Source organism: Lissotriton helveticus, chromosome 4_1 (assembly GCF_964261635.1).
Source record: "Lissotriton helveticus chromosome 4_1, aLisHel1.1, whole genome shotgun sequence".
Lineage (NCBI taxonomy): Eukaryota > Metazoa > Chordata > Amphibia > Caudata > Salamandridae > Lissotriton > Lissotriton helveticus.
This window is the reverse complement of record NC_136063.1, coordinates 1,305,946,881-1,305,973,000: the sequence shown is the minus strand read 5'-3', so window position 1 is coordinate 1,305,973,000 and position 26,120 is coordinate 1,305,946,881. Positions and strand designations below refer to the sequence as shown.

Sequence of the window (26,120 nt, the reverse complement as noted above, 5' to 3'; positions counted from 1 at the left end):
AACAAACAATAGCATAATAAAACACAAAAAACATAGCATAGCATAACCTAGCATAGCATAACAGATCATAGCATATCAAAACATAGCATAGCATAACAAAACATAGCATAGCACAACAGAACACAGCATAGCATAACAAAACACAGCATAGCATAGCAAAACATAGCATAACAAAACAATGCATAGGATAGCAAAACATAACATAGCATAACAAAACAAAACATAGCATAGCAAAATGCAACAAAGCATAGCATAACATAACAAAGCATAGCAAAACAAAACCTAGCATAACAAAACAAAGCATAGCAAAGCATAGCATAACAAAGCATAGCAAAACAAACCATAGCATAGTATAACAAAACATAGCATAGCATAACAAAACACAGCAAAACATAGCATAACATAACAAAACATAGCATAACAAAATACAACAAAACATAACATAGCATAACAAAACATAGCATAACAAAACACAACAAAACATAGCAGAACAAAACATAGCATGACATAACAAAACAAAGCATAGCATAACAAAGCAAAGCATAGCATAACAAAGCATCGTAAAATATAGCATAGCATAACAAAATACAACAAAACATAGCATAGCATTACAAAACATAGCATAGCAAAGCATAGTATAACAAAATAAAACATATCATAACATAGCATAGCATAACAAAACACAACAAAACATAGCATAGCATAACAAATCAAAGCATAGGATAGCAAAACATAGCATAGCATAGCATAACAAACCAAAACATAGGTTAGCAAAACAAAACATAGCATAGCATACAGTGTCACTCAGCACCACCACAGCATCATTCAGGGGCACCACAACATCACTATGCGCTAACACAGCATCACTGAACGCCACAGCATCACTCGTTCGCCACCACAGCATCAATCTGTGCAACCATTCAACAACAACTGGTTCAAATATGTTCTCTCAATGTTTCAAGCTTTATTACAAATGTCACAAAAAGATGTTAAAATTTCACTTCTGTTCTTGGATTTTCGTCACAATAAAATACACTGAACACAATCTTCACAAAAGTTATTTACAAAAGTTTAAGATATTGCCATTATAAATTACAATAACTTTTATTTAAGTATTAATTATTTAAAAAAATTAAGAACCATTGTTATTTGTAATATCAATACATTTAAGTCACATAAATACAACACATATTGCATTACAAATGCTATAGGTGTCACATTTGCAAAAGTTATAACTATTGGCATTGTAAATGACAAAGCTATTAATTTCGCTATTTTCAAAACCAACACATAAATAAAAAATGTGTCATTTACAATACCAATACCTCAAACTTTCCTAATGCGAGAGCTATTGCATTGCAAATGCTTGTTTCCGCAAGTGAAAGCTATACACTATGGCTGACACTCCAAAGAAGGGTCTCTTTAGAGCCTGTGGCTCTTGTGGCAAGAAAAGGCTACACATTGATGATCAACATAAGGACTGCCTTTACTGCTTATACCCAGATCATTCTGCTAAGGACTGCAAGGTATGTCGAACCTTTTCAACTAAGACCCTTAAAGATAGAGAAGGACGCCTTTTAATCTGGCTCCAATAAAGATAGAGATAACTTGGATTCCTCTGAGGAGAGTGAAGGTTCTTCAGTCTCCTCAAAATTATCTCTGAAAAGGCCGAAGGTAGCTTCCCCTGGCCCCTTGGACACTCCTCAAAAGAAGACATCGAAAAAGTCTTCAGAGGCTATGTCAAAAACAGCTTCTGAGAAAGAGGTCCACACCTTCAAGACGCCTGCACCTTCGACGACGACAATATCGTCGACGACATCTTCAGCGATGAAGAAAGCAGTGTCTCCTGCCTATGTGTCTACGTCGACAGTCTCAACGACGACTGCATTGTTGTCATTATCATCATCGACGACCCCATCGTCGATGGCGGGTAAGGCTTTATCATCTACAATAGTAATCAAGAGATCATGGTCGACGCCTAACATTCCGTCGACGATAGCCTCGCCGACGACAGCGTCAACGACGAGATCACCGTCGGCATACACCGTCGACGAAGGCCTGGTCATCGAAGACACCGCCGACGAAGGCATCGCCGACGAAGGCACCGTCGACGAAGGCACCGTCGACGGCAGGAACATCTATACCGTCGACGACGGCCCCGTCGACGACAGCTTCATCGGCTATGGCAACAGTCAACACTACTCCATCGACGATCTCACCGTCGACGGTCCCGTCAACGGTGATTGATTCTGGCTTCCAAACAGCTTCTGTTTGTCTAAAGATCACGAGAAAGACGCTGACGCCAGAGTTAACTTCTCCTAGCCGTGTGCAACTATTACCACCAGCATGTCTCCTTCAAGATGAGGATTCTGATGACGGGATATGTTCCAGATGGCAACTAGCCCCTCAGAACTGCATGTCAAATGCCAGAGCTCAGATGAGGAGGATGCTCAGGAAGTGGTAGTTCATCTACCACCTACACCTATGGTCTGTCTTCCAGCATCCCTAGTTACAGATCTGTTACCTCATCCAAGATTACAAGCAGAGGTTCCCAGAATCTCCGGCTCCTCCAACTACCACGGTGGTGGAAAGGGCCGCTAAGCGCTTCCAAATTACTATGGATTCCCAGGAACAGGACTGTTTCTTGTACGATTTCAAGGAACCTCTGAAAAAATCAACGAGGTCAATTCCTATTATTGAATATCTTTGGACACAGGGGTTTCAGGTTATGCAGAATCCCACCTCTGTTTCGCCAGTGATCCCTCGATTGGACAAAAAGTACAAAGCTCCAAACACGGCACCGGCCTGTCTTACAGGTCATCCTAAACCGGATTCGGTGGTGACGCAGGCGGCCCAAAAGAGCTCCAGAAATCCTTCATCTCCTTTATCGGCTCCGCCTGATAAAGATGGAAGAAAGTTGGACAACATTGGGAAACGGTTTTCCTCAATGTCGGCAATGACCGTCAAGGCAGCAAATGCCCTAGCGCGTCTTGGGCGTTATAATAGGCAATTGTGGGCAGATATAGCCCCATACCTGTCCAAATTACCTGACGTGTCCAAAGAGGATGTAAAGAAAATACTACTGGAGGGTGAAACATCAGCATCGGTGATTATAGACTGTGCAATGGACGTCGCTATGACAGGATTCCGCCAACTGGCTGGAGCATCGGTTTTGAGGCGCCAAGGATGGCTAAAAGCAACCTCAATCCGTCCTGAGGTGCAGACAAAGATTTTGGATATGCCATATGACGGCCAACTATTATTTGGCACCAAAATTGACGAGGCTCTACAAAATATAAAAAAGGACACAGACACTGCAAGAGCCTTGGGCACACGCCAATATAAAAATCAGTCCTTTCGGGGAAACCGAGGAAGAGGTCAATCTTCCTACACAGGAGGTTTTCAATACAGGTCCTCTTACTCTTCCAACCAGAGTAGACCACAGTACCAGCAACGCCAGCAGCAACAAGGCCAACAATCCTCGTATGGAAAGTCGTCCTTTCTGGGTAGACGACAAAGGAGAACCAACGGACGCAGACAATGACTTGTTTATTCAGCCAGTCCAGACCTCATGTCACTTATTAAAAATTGGAGGAAAAATTACCCATTTTCTGCAAAATTGGAAAATAATTACTACGGACTGTTGGTTCCTTCAATTAATACAATTCGGCCATTCTATGGAATTCATAAGCACCCCTCCACAAACTCCGCCTCGCCCAATGCATCACAAAAACCTACGGCTGCTTTTACGAGAAATCTCTGTTATGCTGCAGAAAGGAGTAATAGAGAAGGTATCACCATCCCAAAGGTGAAAATAATTTTATTCCCGTTTCTTTTTGATCCAGAAAAAAGAAAGAAAATGGAGGCCAATCCTAGACCTCAGGGTCCTCAACAAATTCCTGAAGAAGCAGTCGTTTCGCATGGTAACGATCCAGGAGGTCTTACATCTTCTAGAAGAGGGAGATTTCATGGCGTCACTCGACTTACAGGACGCTTACTTCCATATACCAATTCACAAGAATCACAAAAAGTACTTGAGATTTGCAGTAGCGGGCAGGCATTTCCAGTTCTGCGTCCTGCCCTTTGGACTCAAGTCGGCGCCCTGCATCTTCACGAAATGTCTTTCCCCAGTGGCGGCATATCTCAGACAGCGCCGTCATCAAGTCTTCCCATATCTGGACGACTGGCTGATCAAGGCACCATCCTTCGAAGACGCGTCCAGGTCTTCCAACGCCTGTTTAAGTCTCTTCAATTGCCTGGGTCTCACGCTCAACCAAGAGAAATCAAACCTACGACCTTCTCAAACCATCAACTTCCTGGGTGCAACCTTGGACACACGTTCTGCAAAAGCGTTTCCATCTCAGGAGAGGAAAAACAAACTCCTAGCACTAGCGTCTGCAGTAGCCTCGAAAAGAGTGTTGACGGTCCACCTCTTCAAATCCCTTTTGGGGATGATGTCATCGTGCATCCTTCTGATCCCTCACTGCTGTCTACAGATGTGTCCTCTGCAGGAGGCACTGTCGAGGCAGTGGGTCCAATGCACAGGGTCATTCGACGACCGCATAAAGGTGACTTCTCAGATGGTCAAAGCTTTGCGATGGTGGATGTCATCGCGAAACCTGTCTCAAGGATTGACATTCCTGCTTCCAGCGGCTCCTCATGTCATCACAACGGACGCCTCCTTAGAAGGTTGGGGAGCCTTCCTACAGGAGCTGCAGATAAGCAGAAAATGGTCAGCTGCAGAGAAAAAACTCCTTATCAATCTGCTCGAGCTGAGAGCGGTCTTCCTGGCCCTGCAGTCTTTCTTAAAATTCAAAATGTAAACAAGGGTACTCCCAAAATGTATTTTAGGTCTAGAGGAGGGAGTAAAAGGCAAAAACTGAGAAATAGAACCTCTTGTGGTATTGGGTTTCGTCAGGTCTACATACTCTGCAAAAAACTCTCGAACACCATAGAATAGAAGTTGGCACGGAAACTGGAAATGCAAAAGACAAGTTTATTAGGACCCCATGGGGTGGTGGTACATTCCTACAGCACCCTTCGGTAATGCAAGAAGTATCACACCGAACATCGGTGTGTGACCTCTTTCATACAATTTAGACAGTAATAAAAAAGGTAGGCAGTATACTTTTGCACAGTTTAGGTACATATAAGGAAATTTTTGGAACACAGCCAACATGTGGGAGGAGTTTAGTACCACTGGTCAGTTTTGGAGGACATTCCTAAGAGGTGACCGCTCATTAGTCTAAACGTTTGAGTACGCATGCGTGAGCTTGACCAGTGCTAAAAATAGCCTGTTGCCGGGCAAAGTAAATGGTCATTGGTATAAAGAAAGGACAAAAGGGCATGCTGACCACGAGGCCGCATGTTCATACAAAATGGAAGCCAGGAAATACAAAATGGCCCCCGCACGTTTGGTCAAGTTAAACACGAAAGTTCGTGTTGCTGGGCTAAATGCTAACCTAGTCACTGCCAAATTACGACAGACGGCCATTTTAGCATTTAGCTGAAGCTACCTCATAATGGAAATAATCAGGATACTCGTCGTCAGTATTAATCATCATTATATTCCCTACTTCTTTGCTAATCATTTGCTCATTTTTGGCAATAGCTCGTTTGGACGGAATGCAGGCTGTAATACATACAGAACATAAGGTAGGGCCACATTGAATGCATAAACAAAGGAAAAAGAGTACTCCAATAACCATACACAGGATAGTCAGTAATTTCCAACCCCAGGCACTAAGCAAAGTCCAGAACCAATTAGAGAATGTCCATGTACCATTTTCAGGATGAATTTCAGCAGCAATTTTGTGCAACTTAGAAATGGCATCATACACAGAAGGCGAATTATCTGGGACGTACACACAACTACTACCGATAATGCGGCATGCACCCCCACGATCAGCTAATACTACATCTAGAACCATTCTGTTCTGAAGCGTTACAATTCTAGTAATTTGGAGTTCCTCAGTTAAGTTCCCTAAAGCAGAGGCAGTTTCATTAGCAACAGCTTCCACAACACGTGTTAGCCGTCTTATTTTCCTGCTATTTAAGGCAGCACCAACAAAGGAAAACAGGCCTAAATTAAAATCTACATATTGCTGTAAAGAGGTGTCAGTTTGGTCTACATCCTCAATCTCTAATGTTCTCTTAACCCTATTTAATATAAAATCATGATATAATACAAAATCATTATGGTACAGAGGTGGGGCAATAAATACAGGGGGTAGTACAAAAGATATATAGCAAGTTCCTAACCATCCAATGGGAAGACGATGATATTCTTTACTTTCACAAATAAAGTAAGTATTTCGTGAAGCTACAAAGGCAATACCAATTGGCGTGTCAAATGTTAGAGTAATAGTACATTCACTCTTCCCCACCGGAATGGTACCTTTATTTCGTACGCATAGGTCCGCTTTAGTATCAATAACAGTAATCACATTTAAACTGGACATATTTGTAATTCTTTGATTAGTAAAAATACGAGGTGTAGATACATTGTCCGTTCGATATTCTTCCCATTCAAACTTAGTTCCTTCTGCCTGCGGGTAGCCATCTCTATCATTATAACAAACTTTGTTAAGTCGAAAAAGTAGTCCACCTTTTGTTGGCCATCTCAAGATAAAAAGAAGAGTGCACCAAGCATTACAAGAACCATTATGAGAGAATGGAAGAGGAATAAGTGGAGTTCCTCCTTTCTTCTGATGTCCAGGCAACATTCCACATACCCAACAGTTCGAAGTGTTCGTCATATTATGGGTATGATGTAGAATTTGAATGAAACTGTTATTTAGGTAAGTCTGTCTATGTCTCTCTTCATGATAAGGCAGAGTAAAATGGAAATGTTCAGATGGGATTGGAGTGGTAGGCAGTAAATATTCTCGTGCAGGAAGCAATCGTTCTACGGTCCAAGCTATTACTACTATTACCACTATAGTCGTAACAAAAAGCACTGCACCCAGAATTCTTCTGTCTCTCATCGTCGTAGGTGCCATAGTACAAAGAACAAAAGGTTCAAAACAAAGCTAAAAAATAAAAATGAGTGCTGAGATCCGAGGTAGCCGCTGGTTTCTTCTCCGAGATTCAAGACGGGTGTCGCTACACTGGACAGAACTGACCCCCCCCCCCCCCCCCCCCCTTGATATTCTCGGCTTCCGTTTTCGCAAACCTCAGAACGGTAACTCAACCAGTCTCGAAAAAGAAAAAAAACTACTTTCTTGGTCGTAAGTTATACTTCGCTCCACCAGAAACAGTGTGGTCCGGGAAGGCTACCTCCGATTTGTGAGGCGTAATAGCTGGGCTCTTCTCTGCATCCAAGATGTCTCGATAATCAGACGGCACCGCAGGATTCACCAGGTCCGGAGAGACACGGCGGCAGTGAGTGGAATGTACCCACCGCTTCTTATTCGTGACTCGCACAGCTGTCCGAGTTGCCAGCAATACTTGTTCAGGGCCACGCCACCTCGGCTCTAAACTGCTGGTTCTCTCGAACGCTCGGACCATGACATGATCCCCAGGACGGAGATCGTGAGCCTCTCCAATGGAGTTGTCGGGGAGCGCTTCTCGAACCTGTTGATGAATAGAAAGTAAATCATTTGTTAATCGTGCCAAATAATCGTTCATCATTATACAAGGCACATCATGTATTAAGCGAGGCTTAGGGACTCCCCATATATTCATAGGCCTTCCAAACACCACTTCATAAGGTGTGAGGCCAGTTCGGGAATGTGGCACTGATCTAATAGACAGTAATGCCAAAGGCAAAGCGTCCGGCCATTTCAAAGACGTGGATGCCACGATCTTTGCTAACTTCAGCTTCAGAGTTGCATTATACCTCTCTACCAAACAAATACAGCATGACATTTTTGCTTAATTCCCAATCCTTTTAGGACATACTCCACTATTTTCCCAACAAAATGAGGACCATTGTCATTCCACAAAAATTTACAAACACCATAGCGTGGGAAGTACTCTTTAAGTAACACCTTAGCTGTTGTCAATGCAGTATTATCCTTCGTGGGGTAGGCCTCGATCCATTTACTGAAGGCACACACCACCACTAGGACATACTTCAAGTTATTACAACGCTCAAGCTGGATGTAATCCATCTGTAGTACTTCAAATGGTGCAGTAGGTGGAACGAACCCTCCTTTAGGAGTATAAGTCCCTTTAGCAGGATTGTACTGTAAGCATATCAGACAGGTCTGCACTACTCTCTTAGCCGTGCTGGCAATCTCAGGATGCTCCCAAACTCGTGTAAGCTATTTAGTAATTGCAAGATCTCCAACATGTGCCAGCCCATGTGTCATTTGAACCATTGCTTGTAAATAAGCGGCAGGCAATTTCCATCTCTCCATATCTTTGCTACGCCAACAACCCTCATCATCCAACACTCCCTCTGTTGCCCATCATGCCATCGCTCAGCCTGTGATTTCACCACATACATAGGAGAGACATTTTGTAACATGGCAGTCTCTCTTGCTATGCGATCTGCAAAAGCGTTTCCTTGTCCTATTTTGTCTGTCACCTTCTTGTGTGCACTACATTTGACTATCGCCACTTTCTTTGGACATAATAATGCATTCAGGAGATCACGTACTAATTCTCCATGCATAATATGCACTGCATGTGAGGTCAGGAACCCTCGTTCCTTCCAGAGTAGGCCGAAATCGTGCACTACTCCAAAAGCATAACGGCTGTCAGTGTAGATATTCACACATAATCCAGCACTTAACTCGCATGCTTTCGTTAAGGCTATCAATTCAGCTGCTTGGGCCGATTTCTGCGGTATTCGTGCTGTTTCTACCACTGTCGTGAGTATCGTGATCGCATAGGCTGCGGAAGTCGTACCATCTGGTAACTTTAAACACGATCTATCAACCCACAGTTCCCCATCTACATCTGGAAGTGGCGTATCCTGTAAATCGATACGACCCTTTGTTTGTTCTTCAGTCAGAAAAACACAATCATGTTGTTCTTCCTTCTGGGTCTCAGCAACATGATATGGCAATAAAGTAGCAGGGTTCAAAGTGGCGCACCTCTTCAGTGTAATATGTGGCGCCAGCAGCGTTAACTCGTATCCTGTTAAACGAGCACTAGTTAGATGCTGTGTTTTCGTTTGGTTCAATAAAGCATCTACCGCATGGGGAACTAACACCAACAATTTGTGTGACAAAACTATCCCCTCACTCTGTTGTATGGCCACAGCTGTTGCTGCAACTGCTCGAAAATATCCAGGCAATCCTCGAGCCACAGGGTCGAGTACTGCTGAGAAGTACGCACAAGGTCTCTGTTTATCTCCGTGTGTCTGCACTAAGACTGACAATGCGCACCCATCCTTCTCGTGTACATATAGTGTAAAGATCTTTGTATACTCTGGTGTACCTAACACTGGTGCAGAACAAAGGGCTTGTCTCAATTGGTCAAAAGCATTCTGACATTCATCTGTCCATTCAAGAGGAATAGGTGTAGTTTTGGACAACAACGCTAGCAAGGGTTTTATAATGTGCGAAAATCCTAGTATCCACTGTCAACAAAAGGACGTCAAACCTATGAAAGCACGAACATCTTTCTGAGTGCAAGGGACTGGTGTATTTAAAATTGCTTGAATTCGGTCTGATGTCAATGCACGCCCCTCCTTAGACAAAAGATGACCGAGGTAGGTCACCTTTGGTCTACAATATTGCAACTTCTTCCTCGAGACCTTGTGATTATTCTTAGCAAGAAAAGAAAGTAGGGAGAGAGTACTCTCCTCACATTGTTCCTGTGTGTCTGCTGCAAGTAAAATGTCATCCACATATTGAATGAGAGCCACCACAGATTGTAAGTCAAAAGAATCAAGCGGTCTTTTTAAAGCCTGGCTATAAATGCTAGGGCTTTCTGTGTAGCCTTGAAGAACTCGACAAAATCTATATGATTTATTATTTAATGTGAAGCCGAACAAATATCGACTATCGGGATGAATGGGAATCGAGAAGAAAGCATTCTTCAAATCGATAACAGTAAATGTAGTGGATGTATGTGGAATCAAGGTAAGTAAGGTGGTAATGTCAGACACCACCGGATACTGGGGTACTACTATCTTATTAATTTCCCTCAAATCAATAATGAAACAATAGATCTTAGTGTTTGTGTCTTTCTTTAGGATCGGAAGAATCGGGCTGTTACAAACATTATAGGGGACTTCCTCCCCCACCCCTGCCTCAATCAAGTCATTTACGATATGTGTTAAAGCAATTTCACCTTCTCTGGAAATTTTATACTGTGGTACGCGAGGCAAAGACACTCCCTCCTTTACAGTAATACGTACGGGAGGAATAATCATTTGACCCACATCAGTATCGGAAGTGGCCCATAAAGTGCTTGGCAGAGAAGCTAACGCATCGGCCTCCTGCATGAGGCACAATCTCTCAACCTCTGGGTAGTTCTCATTCAAAATAACCCGTACCCCTTCAGGGGCACAGCGTATAGTTACTCAAAAATGTTTAAGCATATCAAGTCCCACAATATTATCTGGCGTGTTTGGAGATAACAAAAACGGGCATGGGGCAGTAAATTTATCAATGTGAAATGTAAGGGGTTGAGACAATGGGCTAAGAGAAGGTGTTCCATCGAACCCTATTGATGTAATCGTTTCGCCGGACAGGGGAGCCCTTGGAACCAAGTGTTTGGACAGAGCGCTACGAGTAGCTCCTGTATCGACCAGAAACTGATCAGTAGAACCCAAAACATGTGCTGATATATATGGACCCCTTTGATCGACTGGTACTTCAACCGATTCCACACCCCATCCTACGCAATCCTATGCATAAGTATTATCCTGAGACTCAATAAACTCTCCTTCAGCTATCTGATACTGATTCCGTCGATCAAAAGTATTATGATCAGCCTGACCACGACCCCTCGTTTCAAACCTACCACGATCATTCGCTCCACCCCTCGATCCTGAATAACTATTCCGTGACCTTCCACTTCCTCGGCCACGCTGATTACGCAGTTCTCGAAGCACTGGACAGTCCGAAGCCCAATGTCCAAACTGTTTACAGTATGCACACTGATCCTCGGAAATATCGGAACGAGCAGAAGACGTACCATACGATCCTCGTCTACCCCTGTCATTCCCTCTCAACTGCGTCGCGTAAACCTGAGCCAACATCACCTTTGTCTTTAAATCCTTCACTTTCTTATCACTACTTTCCTTGGCCTCCAATTCCTGTCATTTATAATACTGAGCCACAGTCAATAAAGAAGCAGGGGTTGCTGTGGTCCATAAACTTTCACTAGTCTTTAAACGTCGTGCAATCTCTGGTAGGAGATGAGCCACGTACTTATCAACGAACAAATGCCTGCCCGTATCCTCTGTTAATAATTGACCACTGTAATCGTGAAACGCTTCCTCGAAACGTGAAAAGAAGTCAGAGACTGATTCATCCGGCTTCTGTTTACAAGAAGCCAACATTGTCCAATCAATTTTCTTAGGGGGAACAAGCGTTTTTAATTTATTCAAAATAGCCTCCGGGAGGTCTAAAATCAATTGGCATGGCTTACACGCGGGTTCCCTATCCAAATCAGCTCGAGCTAAGTCCTTCCAATCTGCACCCAAAATTGCTCGATCATCAAACTTACGAATAGCTCTCCACATGTCAGGGGGCAATATTAACCCAAAGAAAAGATCAATATCAACTAATGTCATAACACATGAAGAAATAGCTCCTTCCACTCCTTCATAGAAAGCTGCTGGGTTTTTGCGAGGGCCAGGCAAAGCATTCTTAAGTGTCATAACATCTGTTCTATTCCAGGGCGTATAAACCCAATTATATATAAAGTAACCCTTCGCATTCACAGATGTTTTATCATCATCTGTGCCTAGCCCTTTAGGAGGGACATACAAAGGCGCAGCTTCTCGCATAGGCATAACATGAACTGCAGCGCTCTTATCTGTTCCAAAGATAGGGCACTCTTTGGATACTTCCGTCGATCCAGGCGCAGGCGAACCCGATGCCTTTTTCGCCGCCCGTAGTCGTAACGCCTCATCCCGTAGCTGAACCAAACGCTGGAAAAACTCATCCGCATCTGTAAGAACAAAAAGACCTTTACGTAAATTATCACGACCAACTGATATATCCTTAGGTTCCAACTCGGATGAATAACGTCTAAAGCGTCCAACAACTTCTTCTCCTAAATGATCCAAAAAATACAATCGTTCTCGATCGGACCACTTACGCATATGGCCCTCAATCTCCGAAACATTTATAGAATCAATATTAAGTTTACGAGCAAACCCGCGTAATTCCGCGGCTCGATCAGCAGTTAGCCTGGTACGATCACCCCTCTGATCATCCTCACCCGAGTCCTCATCCGGAGCCGTAGGCGGAACATACGGAGGCGGGCAACGATCTAGCAATGAAAAATCATCTGATTCATTAGTAAGGACAGGATAAAGAGAACGTCGAATAGGAAACTGACCATTTACTTGTAAATTACGTTCTCGAGTCTCCCTCTCTTTCTGTTCCTGCAATTCTTTCTCCTGCAACTGTAAAGCTTTATCACGAGCAGCCTTTCGCTGCTCCTTGTCCGCCAAGGCTTGTTCACGCTTCATTCGTTCACGCACCGCTTTCTCCCACATACGCACACAATCAAACATATCCTGTCTAGACCTGCGCTGAAACAAACACTGCTCCACATATTGAACCTTTCGCAAATCAAACGACCCATGTAGTGGCCATTGCAATTCACGATCAGTTTTCGTATATTTATGCCACAATGTACTATACATTATAGGAGGAAGGCCACATTTTATGTACATTTCACGATTAGGTGTCCCCTCTGGGGGAGCCGGCTGAGATTCATTTAATCGATAACTGGTACCATTTCCAAGACAGCACATTCCTCGAAGTGTGCTGAGAACAGGCATGTCAAAATATCACGAAAACGCGATATTACAAAAAATGGCACTTAATATGTTTTACACACGGTGTGCCGTTCAAACAAATACAAAGTCAGAGAAATATCTCTACATGCCTGTCTATGTGAGGTGCACTCCACATATAACCAAATGTTAGCTAACTCAAACAAATCCAAAAAGCCACAGTAAGTGTCAGTAGACTACCTTACCAATCACAAGCTTACCAAATATTCTCAAACGTCCAGGTTCCAACTGCCAAGTTCCTTAATCGAATCAGCCAAACGGGCACTGCACGACAACCCAACCGATCAGGATCTCAGTCGAGGACCAGCGCCACCTAGAAGGTCGGGTCAGAAGGAAAGGAAGAAACACCGTGGGTGCCAAGACTCGGGTCACTCAGTGGCAGCGTACGCGTCCATGGCGAGTTTCCAATCCTTCGTCGCGACCACTCCTTCGGGCATCCGAGTCGTTGATGAGTCCCTTCGTGGTCGCCAATTTGTGGTATTGGGTTTCGTCAGGTCTACATACTCTGCAAAAAACTCTCGAACACCATAGAATAGAAGTTGGCACGGAAACTGGAAATGCAAAAGACAAGTTTATTAGGACCCCATGGGCTGGTGGTACATTCCTACAGCACCCTTCGGTAATGCAAGAAGTATCACACCGAACATCGGTGTGTGACCTCTTTTATACAATTTATACAGTAATAAAAAAGGTAGGCGGTATACTTTTGCACAGTTTAGGTACATATAAGGACATTTTTGGAACACAGCCAACATGTGGGAGGATTTTAGTACCACTGGTCAGTTATGGAGGACATTCCTAAGAGGTGACAGCTCATTAGTCTAAACGTTTGAGTACGCATGTGTGAGCTTGACCAGTGCTAAAAATAGCCTGTTGCCGGGCAAAGTAAATGGTCATTGGTATAAAGAAAGGACAAAAGGGCATGCTGACCACGAGGCCGCATGTTCATACAAAATGGAAGCCAGGAAATACAAAATGGCCCCGCAAGTTTGGTCAAGTTAAACACGAAAGTTTGTGTAGCTGGGCTAAATGCTAACCTAGTCACTGCCAAATTACGACACTCTGAACTGACCTATTTGTTTTTCAAAACATAGAATAAATCTAATTTATTTCACAGAGGATGCAACATGGGTAAAAATATTCACATACACATGTTATACTTTAGTTTCCCATTTATTTTCATTTTCATACCATGAGATCAAGAAACATTTTTTATCACATTTTTCATATTTTTTAAGACAAAAACAGATAAATACTACAGTATAAGAATAGGTCAGTTCAGAGGTTCTATTTCTCAGCCTGCAGTCTTTCTTACCAAGGATCAAAAAGTCCCTGGTGCTTGTCAGGACAGACAACACTACGACAATGCACTACATCAACAAGCAGGGAGGGACGCGCTCGCTGACACTCTCCCGCGAGTCGCAGAAAATCTGGAACTGGCTAATAATGAACAATGTAGCCCTGCGGGCGGAATATGTCCCAGGCATGGACAATGTACTCGCCGACTCGTTGAGCAGGCAGAAAACGTCATCTCACGAGTGGGAGCTAGATCAGAAGATCCTCAACCAAATCTTCTCCAGATGGGGCTCGCCACAGATCGATCTTTTCGCTACAAGGATCAACGGCAAATGCCCACACTTCGCAAATTGGCATCCCCAGTCAGGGTCTCTAGGGAATGCATGTTTTCATCGCATGGTGCAACGTCTTTGCGTACGCCTTTCCGCCATTCCCGATGCTTCCCAGAGTCCTCAGGAAAATGAAAGTGGAGCCTTGTACTCTCATTCTAATAGCCCCAACTTGGCCAAGACAACATTGGTTCACGGAACTCCACCGTCTATCCCTGAAACTGCCGATCCGTCTGAAGCAATGTCCGTCTCTGCTCACAATGAACAACCGACAAGTTCAGCATCCGGATCTGAAATCTCTCAAGTTAGCCGCCTGGCTCCTGAGTTCCGAGAGTTTCAAAATTTGAATATTCCGCAGGACTGTAGAGACATCCTTGCTGGAGCACGAGCGGATAGCACCACCAAAACGTATTCCCTGAAATGGAAGAGGTTTTGTGTTTGGTGTACAGATCAAGGGATACACCCTTTCTCTTCCTCACCGGAACAAGTTTTACCTTACCTGTTACATCTGGCAAAGTCAGGCCTAGCCCACTCTTCCATTAAAGTCCACTTGGCTGCAGTATCCCGTTATAAGAGAACTTCAGCGGGTCTATTCCTCTGGTCAAACAGGTTGATCAAACAATTTTTGGAGGGATTATACAGGTCTTTCCCTCCAGTAAGGATGTTGCCACCTACCTGGCATCTGAATGTTGTTCTTAATCAGCTCATGAAGCATCCATTCGAGCCAGTGCACAGAGCTGATCTGAAGTACATCTCTTGGAAGACAGCGCTCCTTCTTGCGCTCACCTCTCCAAGGAGGGTGAGTGAACTGCAGGCATTTTCAATTCAGGATCCTTTTCTGCAATTTAAAAATGACAGGGTGATCATGAGGACCAATCCGAAGTTTATCCCAAAAGTTCCGTCGGATTTCCACCTTAATGAGCCTGTGGTTTTGCGTTCCTTCTTCCCAAATCCCAGTACAGCAGCAGAGAGATCATTGCATTCCTTGGATCTCAAGCGATGCTTAAAATTTTACATCGATAAATTAAAAGCGTTCAGAAAGTCAAATCAGCTTTTTGTAGCTTACAGCAGACTTTGGAAGGGTCTCCCACTTACTAAACAGAGCATCTCACGCTGGATTTCTGCAGCCATCTCTTTCTGTCATGAACAAGCAGGACAGCCACTACGCTCTAAGGTGCGAGCCCACTCCACGAGAGCTATGTCCACTTCTATGGCACTTTTTGCAGGGGTGCCGGTCATTGACATTTGCAGAGCGGCAACATGGAAGTCGCCACATACCTTCACTAGGCATTACTGCCTGGACACGGAGCTTATGAAAGATTCAGCAGTGGGACAAGCAGTACTACGCCATCTATTTCACTGAGGTGAGCCTTCTTTCATCCCTCCATCCTTCTCTTATATGCACATTTCTTTACTGATGCTTGTTGTTTTGGCGTCTATTGGCTGTTACTAGTCACTTGATATGTTATTATCTAATGACTTGTATATACTGTACCATCCGAAATGTGCTGTCTGCATTGCTTGCTACTCTGATTCAGGCATGTGAATCTATGAAAGACACCCATAATACTGGATAAGAAATGCGTTACTTACCTGTAACTGCAGTTATCCAGTATTGGTGTCTTTCATAGATTCACATGCAACCCTCCCGCCTCCCCTGGAAGGACTCACCTAATTCTCTCGGTACACGCCTACTTAGCCTAGTGCGTATGAAAATCCGAGGGACTGAAGCTCCTGCCAGGAGGGTTCTAGAGGGAGGTGACAGCTGATTGGCTCTTTTCTAGAGTTTGGTCGTTTTTACAAAAGTACATAGATATGTTACTAATGTGAGGCCTTTAGGCCTACTATTCTCTATATGTCTATAGGACATTACTTTATTTATGTACCGGCGACTCCCACCCCGACGACGGCAAATGATTCAGGCATGTGAATCTATGAAAGACACCAATACTGGATAACTGCAGTTACAGGTAAGTAACGCATTTCTTTCTCCTGTGGCCTGGTAGTTTTTGTTATTTCTTGTTCTGACAGATGTTTAAGTTGTTCGAATTCTACAGACTCCAGGTGTTGAGTGACTATTCTGGCCAGGTTACTGATGGAGGTTAGTATTTGAAGGATATTGCTTCTGTTTAAAAGTATCTCCCCGGCCTTTAGATTTAAACTCTGGTATAAACAAAATTGTTTTGGAATCATTCCGGCAGAAGCTGCTTTGAGGTGTTTCGGTCCCTAGCTCCGTTTCTTTCCTCTGCGATTTCCTGAGTGGTTGGGGATCATTACCCCCCTGTTTTAATATTTCCACTTTAAAGTTGGTGTCAACCACTTCTGTCAGCATTTTTGATACTTTTGCAGCAACAGCATCCTGAGTGTCATTTTTCCCTGTTTTTGACGCTATCTGCAGCTTGGATTGTTGATCTATTGATTTCTAAGATTTTATTTTCAGTCGAGGTTGCTATAGGACGTTTTGTCTGTAAGATCATACTTTTGGATCCTTTTGAACAGAGTTCATTAGTGATTTTCTGCTTCTCATGCAGGGTTGGTAGGTCATCTCATGTCTCTTTGTCTGTAGTTTGTGATGTAGTTTGTGATGTAATTTGTGGTATTTCAACTGGATAGAGCTGGTTGGCGATTTGTGCTTGTAATAGAAGGCTTTTAATGCCTCTGCAAAGTTAGGGCTTGTTTAATCGGTATAATCCCTGCTTGTCTTAAGTTGAAAAATGAATAGCGGTTTTAAATAGATCCACACACTGATATAATCTCTAACTGCCAGGAGCAGGAGCCTCTGGTTGTTTCCTTGAGTTTTTCTCTTTCCGTTGTTTAAAAAAAAAAAAATTATTATTATTTATTCCTGCCGATGCTGAGTTGCTAATAGTCCATAATGGGTGATGTTATGTAGTTTTTTAATCTTAGCCTGTCACAACACCCTTCAAATGTTGGCAGTTTAGCGATGCTGGTGTTTATCGCAGTTTCATTGGGCTATGTGTAGAGGCTCCTGTGGTTTCCCATGGCTTCACCAGGCCGCCTAGCACTCAGCCCAAAGATCCGGAGCTCGCACTGAAACAGGCACAGAGCAGCTGGGATGACATGGCTGCGTGGCCCCCTCATGAGCCCCTGCCCGGTATGAGACCAGAGACGCCACAGGCGCAGCCCGGTGCAGCTCTGGTGCCACCCCAATGCACTCCGCAGCGCTCAGCACTCTGCCCTCTAGAGCGAAACTCTCACCGGAACCTAGGGCGGAAAACAGAGAGTGACACTGAGGCACACTCAGAGGTCGGGCCAGTAACCTGCGGGCGCCGTTGCCGGCCTGCGCACGGGGTCCCGTTGTCCAGCAGTTTGTCCCGGGGTCCCATTGTCCAGCGGTTCGTCCCGTGGCTGTTTTGCGGTCCATCTCCTGGTCCCGTCTCCCACTGAGTGCTCATCGTTCGCAGTTTGCTGCCGACTGTCACGGAGGAGCTCCTCCTTTCTCGCTGCTCGACTCAGCTCGGTATCGCGGCGTATCATGTGCAATTCCTTCTCCAATCCAGTAAATCAGTAAGGTAAGAAAGGGTTGGTGATGTGCATTTTGGGAGTCAAATAAAAACATTTTCTTTTAAAGAAAATGCAGATAAATACTGTTTTTTTGGGCAGAGCCCAATGTTTTAACTGAAAACTCCATTGGAAATGTCCAGGATTATTTTAATTGTACATTTTCTATTAGGTTAATTCTTAATGCATGTGTTGGGTGCATGCATGTGTTGTGAGTGTGCATGCGTGTGTATATGCATATCTAAATTTATATAGTCTAATACTGTTTTATAAGGTCTCTCAGGTTTATTAAAACCAGAAAAGATTGGCTAGGGGGACACGTCAGGGATGCCCGCTATCCCCCCTACTGTTCGCACTGGTACTGGAGCCACTGGCTTCTGTCCTTAGGACTACCCCATTATTAAAAGGACTGCAATGGGGTGATGGCTGGGAGGATAGAGTTTCCCTGTATGCTGACGACATGCTAGTATACCTATCCGACCCGGAGGCTGGCATTCCGAAGTTGTTGGCAATATGTGACGCTCATGGTCTGACCTCCGGATACACAATCAACTGGACAAAATCAGTCATTTATGTACTGAAAGGTCCTGCACCAATTCTTCCTGATAACTGCCCGTTGGTGATAGCCGACACCTCATTTAAATATCTGGGTATACACGTCGCTTGTGATGCAGATGTGTTCTATGATCGGAACCTGCTGCCCCCACTCGCCCGCCTGAAGGCGGATGTGAGACACTGGAAAGCCCTGCCTCTCACACTATTGGGACGTGCGGCGTTGTTTAAAATGATGGCGCTACCGCGCCTTCTGTATGTACTGGAAAATACCCCGGTCTTAATACCGCCTTCCTAGTTCCGAAAAGTAACGGCGGTGATGACGGACCTGTTGTGGGGAGAACGCCCACCCAGAGTAGCGCACACTAAACTCAATCGTGGGTGGTACGACGGAGGGATAGCTTTGCCAAACATGCAGCTTTATTATTGGGCATCACAGCTCAAGGTAATTAATCAGTGGATCCACGCCCCACATGCTGACCCAGCATATTTAGCGGATAGAACGCAATTAGAAACACACAGTATGCTGGCCCCACTATACAATCCAGGACATACGGCGACGCTGATCGGCCCAACCAAACACACCGTTTCACTGTGGCACAGGGCACTGACGCGACTTAAATGGAGTGGGGTCATAACTAAGCTCACTCCATTATGGGACACCAAACGCCTAGGCTGTCTTAGATCATGCAAGGGCTTTACTCAATGGGACAACATTGGAATCACGACAGTAGGAGATCTATGGACCGCTACTGGTATGATCCCTTTCTCACAATTGCAGCAACAGTACGCATTAGGCCCCAATGAAACATACAGATACTTACAAATAAAACATGCATTAATGGCAGTAATTGAGCCGGGGTCGATTGTCCCGGACTCATCGCCTCTGGAGGACCGACTGCTCACGGACTTTATGCAAACAGGCGCCACCTTACTCACCTATCGTAAATTACTGAATAATCTCCCGGACCCTTTGCTCAAGCTGAAGGAGAAGTGGGAAACTGAGTTAGGGACCATGGATGAGACAGATTGGAACGCCGCACTGGCGTCGCCACGGGAGGCGGGTGTCTCGGCTCGCTTCAGGCTGATACAATTTAAAATACTGCATAGGGTATATTACACCAGAACCACCCTACATAAGATGCACAGGGCAGAACACCCGTATTGTCTTAGAGGGTGTGGGGAAGAGGGGACACTGTTGCACACACTTTGGGAATGCCCGGTCATTTTGACATATTGGCAGCAGACCATGCGCACCATCTCCCAGACCCTCGAGACCTCGCTGACGCCAGACCCGCGTGTGTGTCTGCTGAATGTGTGGGAGGGAACTGACTTGACGCATCAGAAGCGGCAGTGGGTCACTATTGGAATCATGGTGGCCAAGCGAGACATTGCACAGAGGTGGGGAGTGCCTGAAACACCTACGCTAGCACTGTGCTGTAGGACGATGGACAAACTCATGTTGACTGAGCGTGCGGTATATAAAATGAGAGCCAACCCTCGCAAATGAAACGAGATCTGGAAAGCATGGAATAGATATAGAGGGGATCAATGCGAACCTCTTCCTGAGGAAGAGGAAGACAGTTCAGGTGATGAAGGGGAAATGGATGAATGAGACATTGGGAGGTGGGAAGGAGGTAGGAGAAAGATAGAAACCAGGTGATAGAGGTACTACACGGCCTGGAGTTCGGAGGGGGTGGGATTACGTCTCGGGAAACCTGAACCGGCAAGTGACATTCGGGATGCACTGATGTAATTCATAATGACTATTTAATCTGTATGAGTCTGAAGTTTTGTTTGAATTTATATAAAAGTGAGACAATGCATAATCCACAAATACTCCCGGAATGCCTAATGTACTTTATCCAAATTTGCTGCCGGACCGGAAGGTTGTCGGCTAAATAGCTGTGTAACTTCGTAGATGTGATAATGAATGGGCAACGATAGCCCTTGTTTCGTTGAACATTACACTGTACTACTGGCTAAATTTAAATAAAGTCTTACCAAAAAAAAACAAAAAACAAAAAAAAAAAACAGAAAAGATGAGTGTTTATTATAGAAATGCGTAGCACTATAATGCCTTGATATTGTAGCTATTTTAAAATAGCTTTTATTTTCTGAGCTTCTATCTTTAGAATATATTAAGCCTGCACTATTCGGGGCCCACTCCTTAAGGGAATGACATGTGGAATAGAATTTCTATCCCATGCTGCTTGATTTCGGTACAGGGTTGGAGCCTATTTTAAAAGCCCATCTGCTTGAATATTGTTTCCCTGTACTCCTTTCTAGTGAACTGTTGTGACGTCTGTTGCACTAGCCAGAGGCGTTATTTGTTGATTACTTGCATGTGTGTACATTGTGCAGGTCCGGAAGGAACTAATCCTTTAAAATTCATTTGAATGACCTATTGTCTAAGTCGCCTATAGACTGATTTTATGTAATATCATTAGCGTGTTACTTGTGTAAGGGGGGCTTGGCGGTCCCCAATATGGACTTGACCTACCTGGCGGCACAACTGCAATGGGTGACGGAATGGTTGGTGGGCCTGGGCCTCGAGGACACCGCTTCCGCACAACTGCTGTGGTCCCAATCCCGGATATACCACTTGTTCCATCCCATTGCTCATTTGCTGTGTCCCTCGCAGACCTGTATTGCCTTAGCTCACCGTTGCTACAGAAGGAGTCTGCACCTCGCCAGGAATATGGTCCCTTACACTCCGTTGCTGCTGCTCCTGGGGACGCCCAGAGGCAGGGCGGGCACCTCTAATGGGGCAATGACAAGCTGGCATGCAGCAGATCTGTGTACTCTGGGCGATCTTTATGCTGAGGGCACCTTGATACCATTCGAGACTCTGACGGAGGAACGGGACGTGCCGGTAGGGCAATTCTTGCTCCATAATTCCACCAAAAGATCACTCTCAGAGGTGTGGGGTAACATTACCACTGAGCCATAGATGCATCTCCTGCTACAATACCTTCACGTTATGGGAAACTGGTCTCATATTGTATATTGGTTGGCGGGAGCGTTGCTTACACACGATGCAGCCTATGACGGCACTTGGCTTAAGAGGGAATCCATGGTAAGATCGTGAATGGGATATCATTTTAGCTACCCCCACATGCATACCACGGAACTCTAGATATAGACTCATACAAACATATTATGCATAGGGCGTACCTTTCTCCGGATAAACTAAACAAATATTTTCACATAACCACACCAGCATGTCCCCGCAGCCTACCGGTGAATCCGGATCTCCTTCATGTGTTATGGTCCTGTGACTCCTTACATGCATATTGGCAGGAAATCACTGCAGCACTGGCGACATGCACTGACAGAACACAACCTCACACGTTGGAGGTGTGTATGCTGGGCTTCTACCCTAGAGCAAAGAAGCACAAACTTATTTCCAGATTTATCGACCTCGGCCTCATTGTAGTGAAAAGGCTGATCACCAAAAGATGGAAGCATGTCGACCCCCAAGCCCCCTCGAAGTTGCTAGCTGGAAAAATTCACTCCTCGTGTGGGCACGAGCAGAAAGCACGTCACTGCACAAGGAGGAAGTAGCCGGGTTGCGTAAATACCCTATAGTGCAATCCTGGGACACCATACTTGCGGATTTGCAACAGGTAGATGGAGAGGCCGACACACGCCCCTCACAGGCAGATGGCAGACAGGACACAAATGACGCAGGGCACCCTCGGCTCAGGATAAACCGAGCAACACCATGGGAGACCAAATCATTCTTGGGGCATAGGCACGCCGGGAGGAGTGGAGCCCAGCCATTCCTCCCCTTAGGCACCAAGGGGACAGGGAAACACGCTCAATACCACTTAAAGGTGAGGGCAACCTATTTCTTATACACATTTGACCCGGGCGTGACGATTAGACGATGGTTTGCTTCTGATTAATGTTAGCTGTTGGATTATATGCACTATATCTAGTTTGCCTCAATTTTGCTTTCCGAGTTGGACAATCAGGTGCAGACATGCAAAGGAAATGTCATCTGGACACAGCAACAGTGCTCGGTTGTGATAAGGCATGTACCCCGTTCAATGAACAGACCTGAAAGTGCGGCCATTATGGTAATTGCATTGGATGAACTGCTTGACAATAACACTCTGCTGTTCTTTACCAGCTGCACAAAGCAAATACTGGTCACAGTTCACTACTGCTCCAACAACAGATGCTGAAATCTTTGTCTCACTTGCATTGGCCATTTGTTCCCTACCCTATATACATGTTTTTTTCTCTTATAATTTTCTGTTACCTATATATTTGTCAAAATGTAAATAAAGATATAAATTTATAAAAAAGTGTGTTACTTGTCTACGTATAACATTGTGTATGTCAGCACAAGGTCTAAACTCAGCCGACCAGTGACTGTCACTATTTAGCAAACGCATATTAACATTCTATGATGCATGGGCTGTTCAGCATCAAACCATGTCTGGTGTACTTAATTTAATGAAAGAGACTTCTAGATGTCAGTAAAGTATCTATTTAACTACATGCTGTATACGTCTGCATGTCTTAAAGCTCCCACTATTGGGAACTAGATCATCAAACACCAAAACTCTACCCTTAAGTGAAAATATTTGCAAGAGAAAATCCAGCAAATTCATTTACAAATATTTTGAAGAGTTATGCAGCATGTGCATTCACCCTCTTGTCCTTTTTAGGAAAACATCCAGCAAAGAGGTGTATGTGCCCCGAAAATACTCCTCTCAAAATAGAAGCTACTTGTACCGTTGTTAGCAAACAGTTTCAATAAACATGCGATTCATACTCAAAAGTTAAATAAGAAATAAGCTTTTATCATTTTGTAATGTCACCTATGTAATGTTTGACATAATCATATACATCAGTGAATGAACTAATAAGGTAAACACATTTCAATATATATTATTTGGTTTATGGTTGTTAAATGGCCTTATAAAAGACACCTGTTGCAGACTGTTGTTGCACTGTGGATTTTGTTGATGTCTATATCTGAATGACTTGACACTTTAACAGTTCTTGGAAAGATAGGCTAAGATGACATCTGCATCAGACAGAAGACATGTTGATGATTCTGCATAATTTGAGGAAAAATGGCAGCCTCCATTGTCAAAGATGGCAGCCTCCATGATCTAAGTTGGTGGCCTCCATTACCTAGGACAGATTTGGGGCCAAACGAAAACTTGGAGGACAGGCTAACTAAAATGGAGACTATAGCTAAAGTGGAACAGTTCTGTATGGGTTTAAGAACTGAAGCTAAAAGAAGCCTAAAAGCAAGTGATTAAAATAGATAAAATAGAATTATGGAGGGAAACAAGCATGAGATTTGATATTCCTGGAATAATGTCTAATCTAATTAGTCACTAAATTATCACTAAATGTGTTTTTGATTTACCTTGGTTATCACACATATTCATGATATATTTAGGGTAAAAGCACATGCCTGAAATTTGCATTTGATGAAATATCAATTCATCACTTGTTACATGTTGAATAACACGTCATCTAATTGACATCTAGCCACAGATTCCTTACCTTTGAATTCTCCCCAGGCGCCAGACTGGATCTGGAAAAAGTTTTCGGCAGTACCTATTTGCGTTGCTAGAGGGCGCTGTGCGAATCGTTAGTCACATTGACCACCAGATACAACATAAATATCCCGTTAAATTTGGAAACGTTATCTAATAGCCATTATTAAAAAAAAAAAATAACTGAATAACCTTTACCTGCTGTTAACCTTCTTGATCACATCCTGTGCCAAAAATTGCTTCTTCAATTATTTCTATCCATGTGGTACAAGTCAAAAGAAATGGTTTGTATTGTGACGTCTTCTCCACTGCTGTGAATGATGGGTTTTCTTTTTCCTTCGTATTTTTCTAGGTCAAAAACTCTTCAGTTGTCACGTTTGTACAAATTCATTTTCCACAAAAGGGAGCCTTAAGGTTCATATGCGGCTCCACACAGGAGCCAAGCCTTTTAAATGCCCACATTGTGACCTGCGATTCCGTACATCAGGGCGACGGAAAGCACATATACAGTGCCACTATAAACCAGATGGCAAGAAACTCCGAAGGCCTTTCTTTCGCCGAAGCATGTCACTGATTCCACGAAGAGCCATGTCCACAACTATTACTAACACAGAAGCTCTGCAGCCAGCAAATCTCCTAAATACTTCCCCAACTGATCCCAGTGTTTTTATTACAAATAATTCTTTGCACACAAATCAGTTTGAGACGGCCCTCCTCCATCACGGACTCTCAGGCCAGGCTATCCTTCCTGCTACGGTATCAGGTAAGAAAATTGCACTCAGTGCTTCTATGTTTTATTATTATAGCATAGTACAAGAAGATGCTTGTTACATGAAACATAGGTTGTTGAATGTTTGCCTGTGAAAGTAGAATTCGTTTAGACTTGAAGATGTTTGCATTCATTTTCAATATTGTGACTTGCAAATCGACTGGGCATTACCACGATATTTAGGTTGAGTGAATATGATATTGGTGTTGGTATTTGGACCCATTTGCTAACTTATGATTACAGGGTGGGCTTTCTACCATCAGTATAGCTTTTGAGCGCAATACTGAATCTTTAGCCTCTCGCCCTTGGTCAGGTGGTAAGGTTAAATGTTGTGGGCATGCTGATATCCATCCAAGTGCTATTTGTGTGTAATGTTAGTTGTGTATTGAGTGCTCTGGCTAATATTGTTTGTTGGATGTGTATATGTGCTGTTATTTAGTTGACAGTGCTGTTGGGATCATGTTGACACTCAACTTTATAGAATATCTGTGATGCGCTTGTATGTACATAAGTGAGATTAGTGTGTTCCATGAGAGATTGTGTTTGGTTCATGTTGGAAACTGTTAAGGATTTTCGGCATCCATTTAAGGTAATCTGAGCTGTGTTGTGGGCATGTTTTGTTCTATTTTAAGTGGACTGTTGGGCTAACTTGATATCCTGTTGCCATCTGATACAGAACCCTAGGAATTTTGCTCTACGATGTTAGGATGTTGGATTGGTGAGGGCAAATAACTGAGTGAGACAGGAAATACATACTGTAGTGTAGTATCATGCATGCTGATGCTTCCAACTTAGGCGAATCACTTCCTATTTTTGTAAGCAGAAAATTGACTTTGCTTTAGTTTTCTTCTGCTAAAAAAAGTATCCATGCATGTCAATGCAAGTCAGTAGGGAAATTCCCTCCCCGAATCCCGCCCCCCATTTTTTCCCCAAGTGTCCCCCTACTCTGTTCACAAGTGTTGGCAATTATTCAATATTTCATTGAATGGAAGGATGCATGGCTAAGTCCTTTCTTGGCTGCTCTGAGATATTTGATTGTGAAGGGAGAGTGATTATGCAACTATTTCCTTGAGGTGATGGCTGCAGTTACCAACTTTCTGGTGGTTAACATTAGATCTTTATGCCTTTCTATCGCTCTATATAGGTGGCAGCACCCAAGCTCTTTGAATTTGAGGGATTTGCATGTTGTA

At 43.9% G+C, this 26,120-nt stretch overlaps 1 protein-coding gene across 5 annotated transcripts in view; it reads left to right on the top strand.

Annotated features, from left to right (window-relative positions):
• The window catches only part of ZNF236 (zinc finger protein 236), a 1,196,152-nt gene that overhangs the window by 801,959 nt on the left and 368,073 nt on the right, over window positions 1-26,120 (top strand). For all 5 annotated transcript variants that reach the window (XM_078687874.1, XM_078687872.1, XM_078687873.1 and 2 more), the window contains exon 22: window positions 24,514-24,924. In XM_078687874.1, coding sequence (XP_078544000.1) covers window positions 24,514-24,924 — 411 coding nt within the window. The remainder of the gene's footprint in view (window positions 1-24,513; window positions 24,925-26,120) is intronic.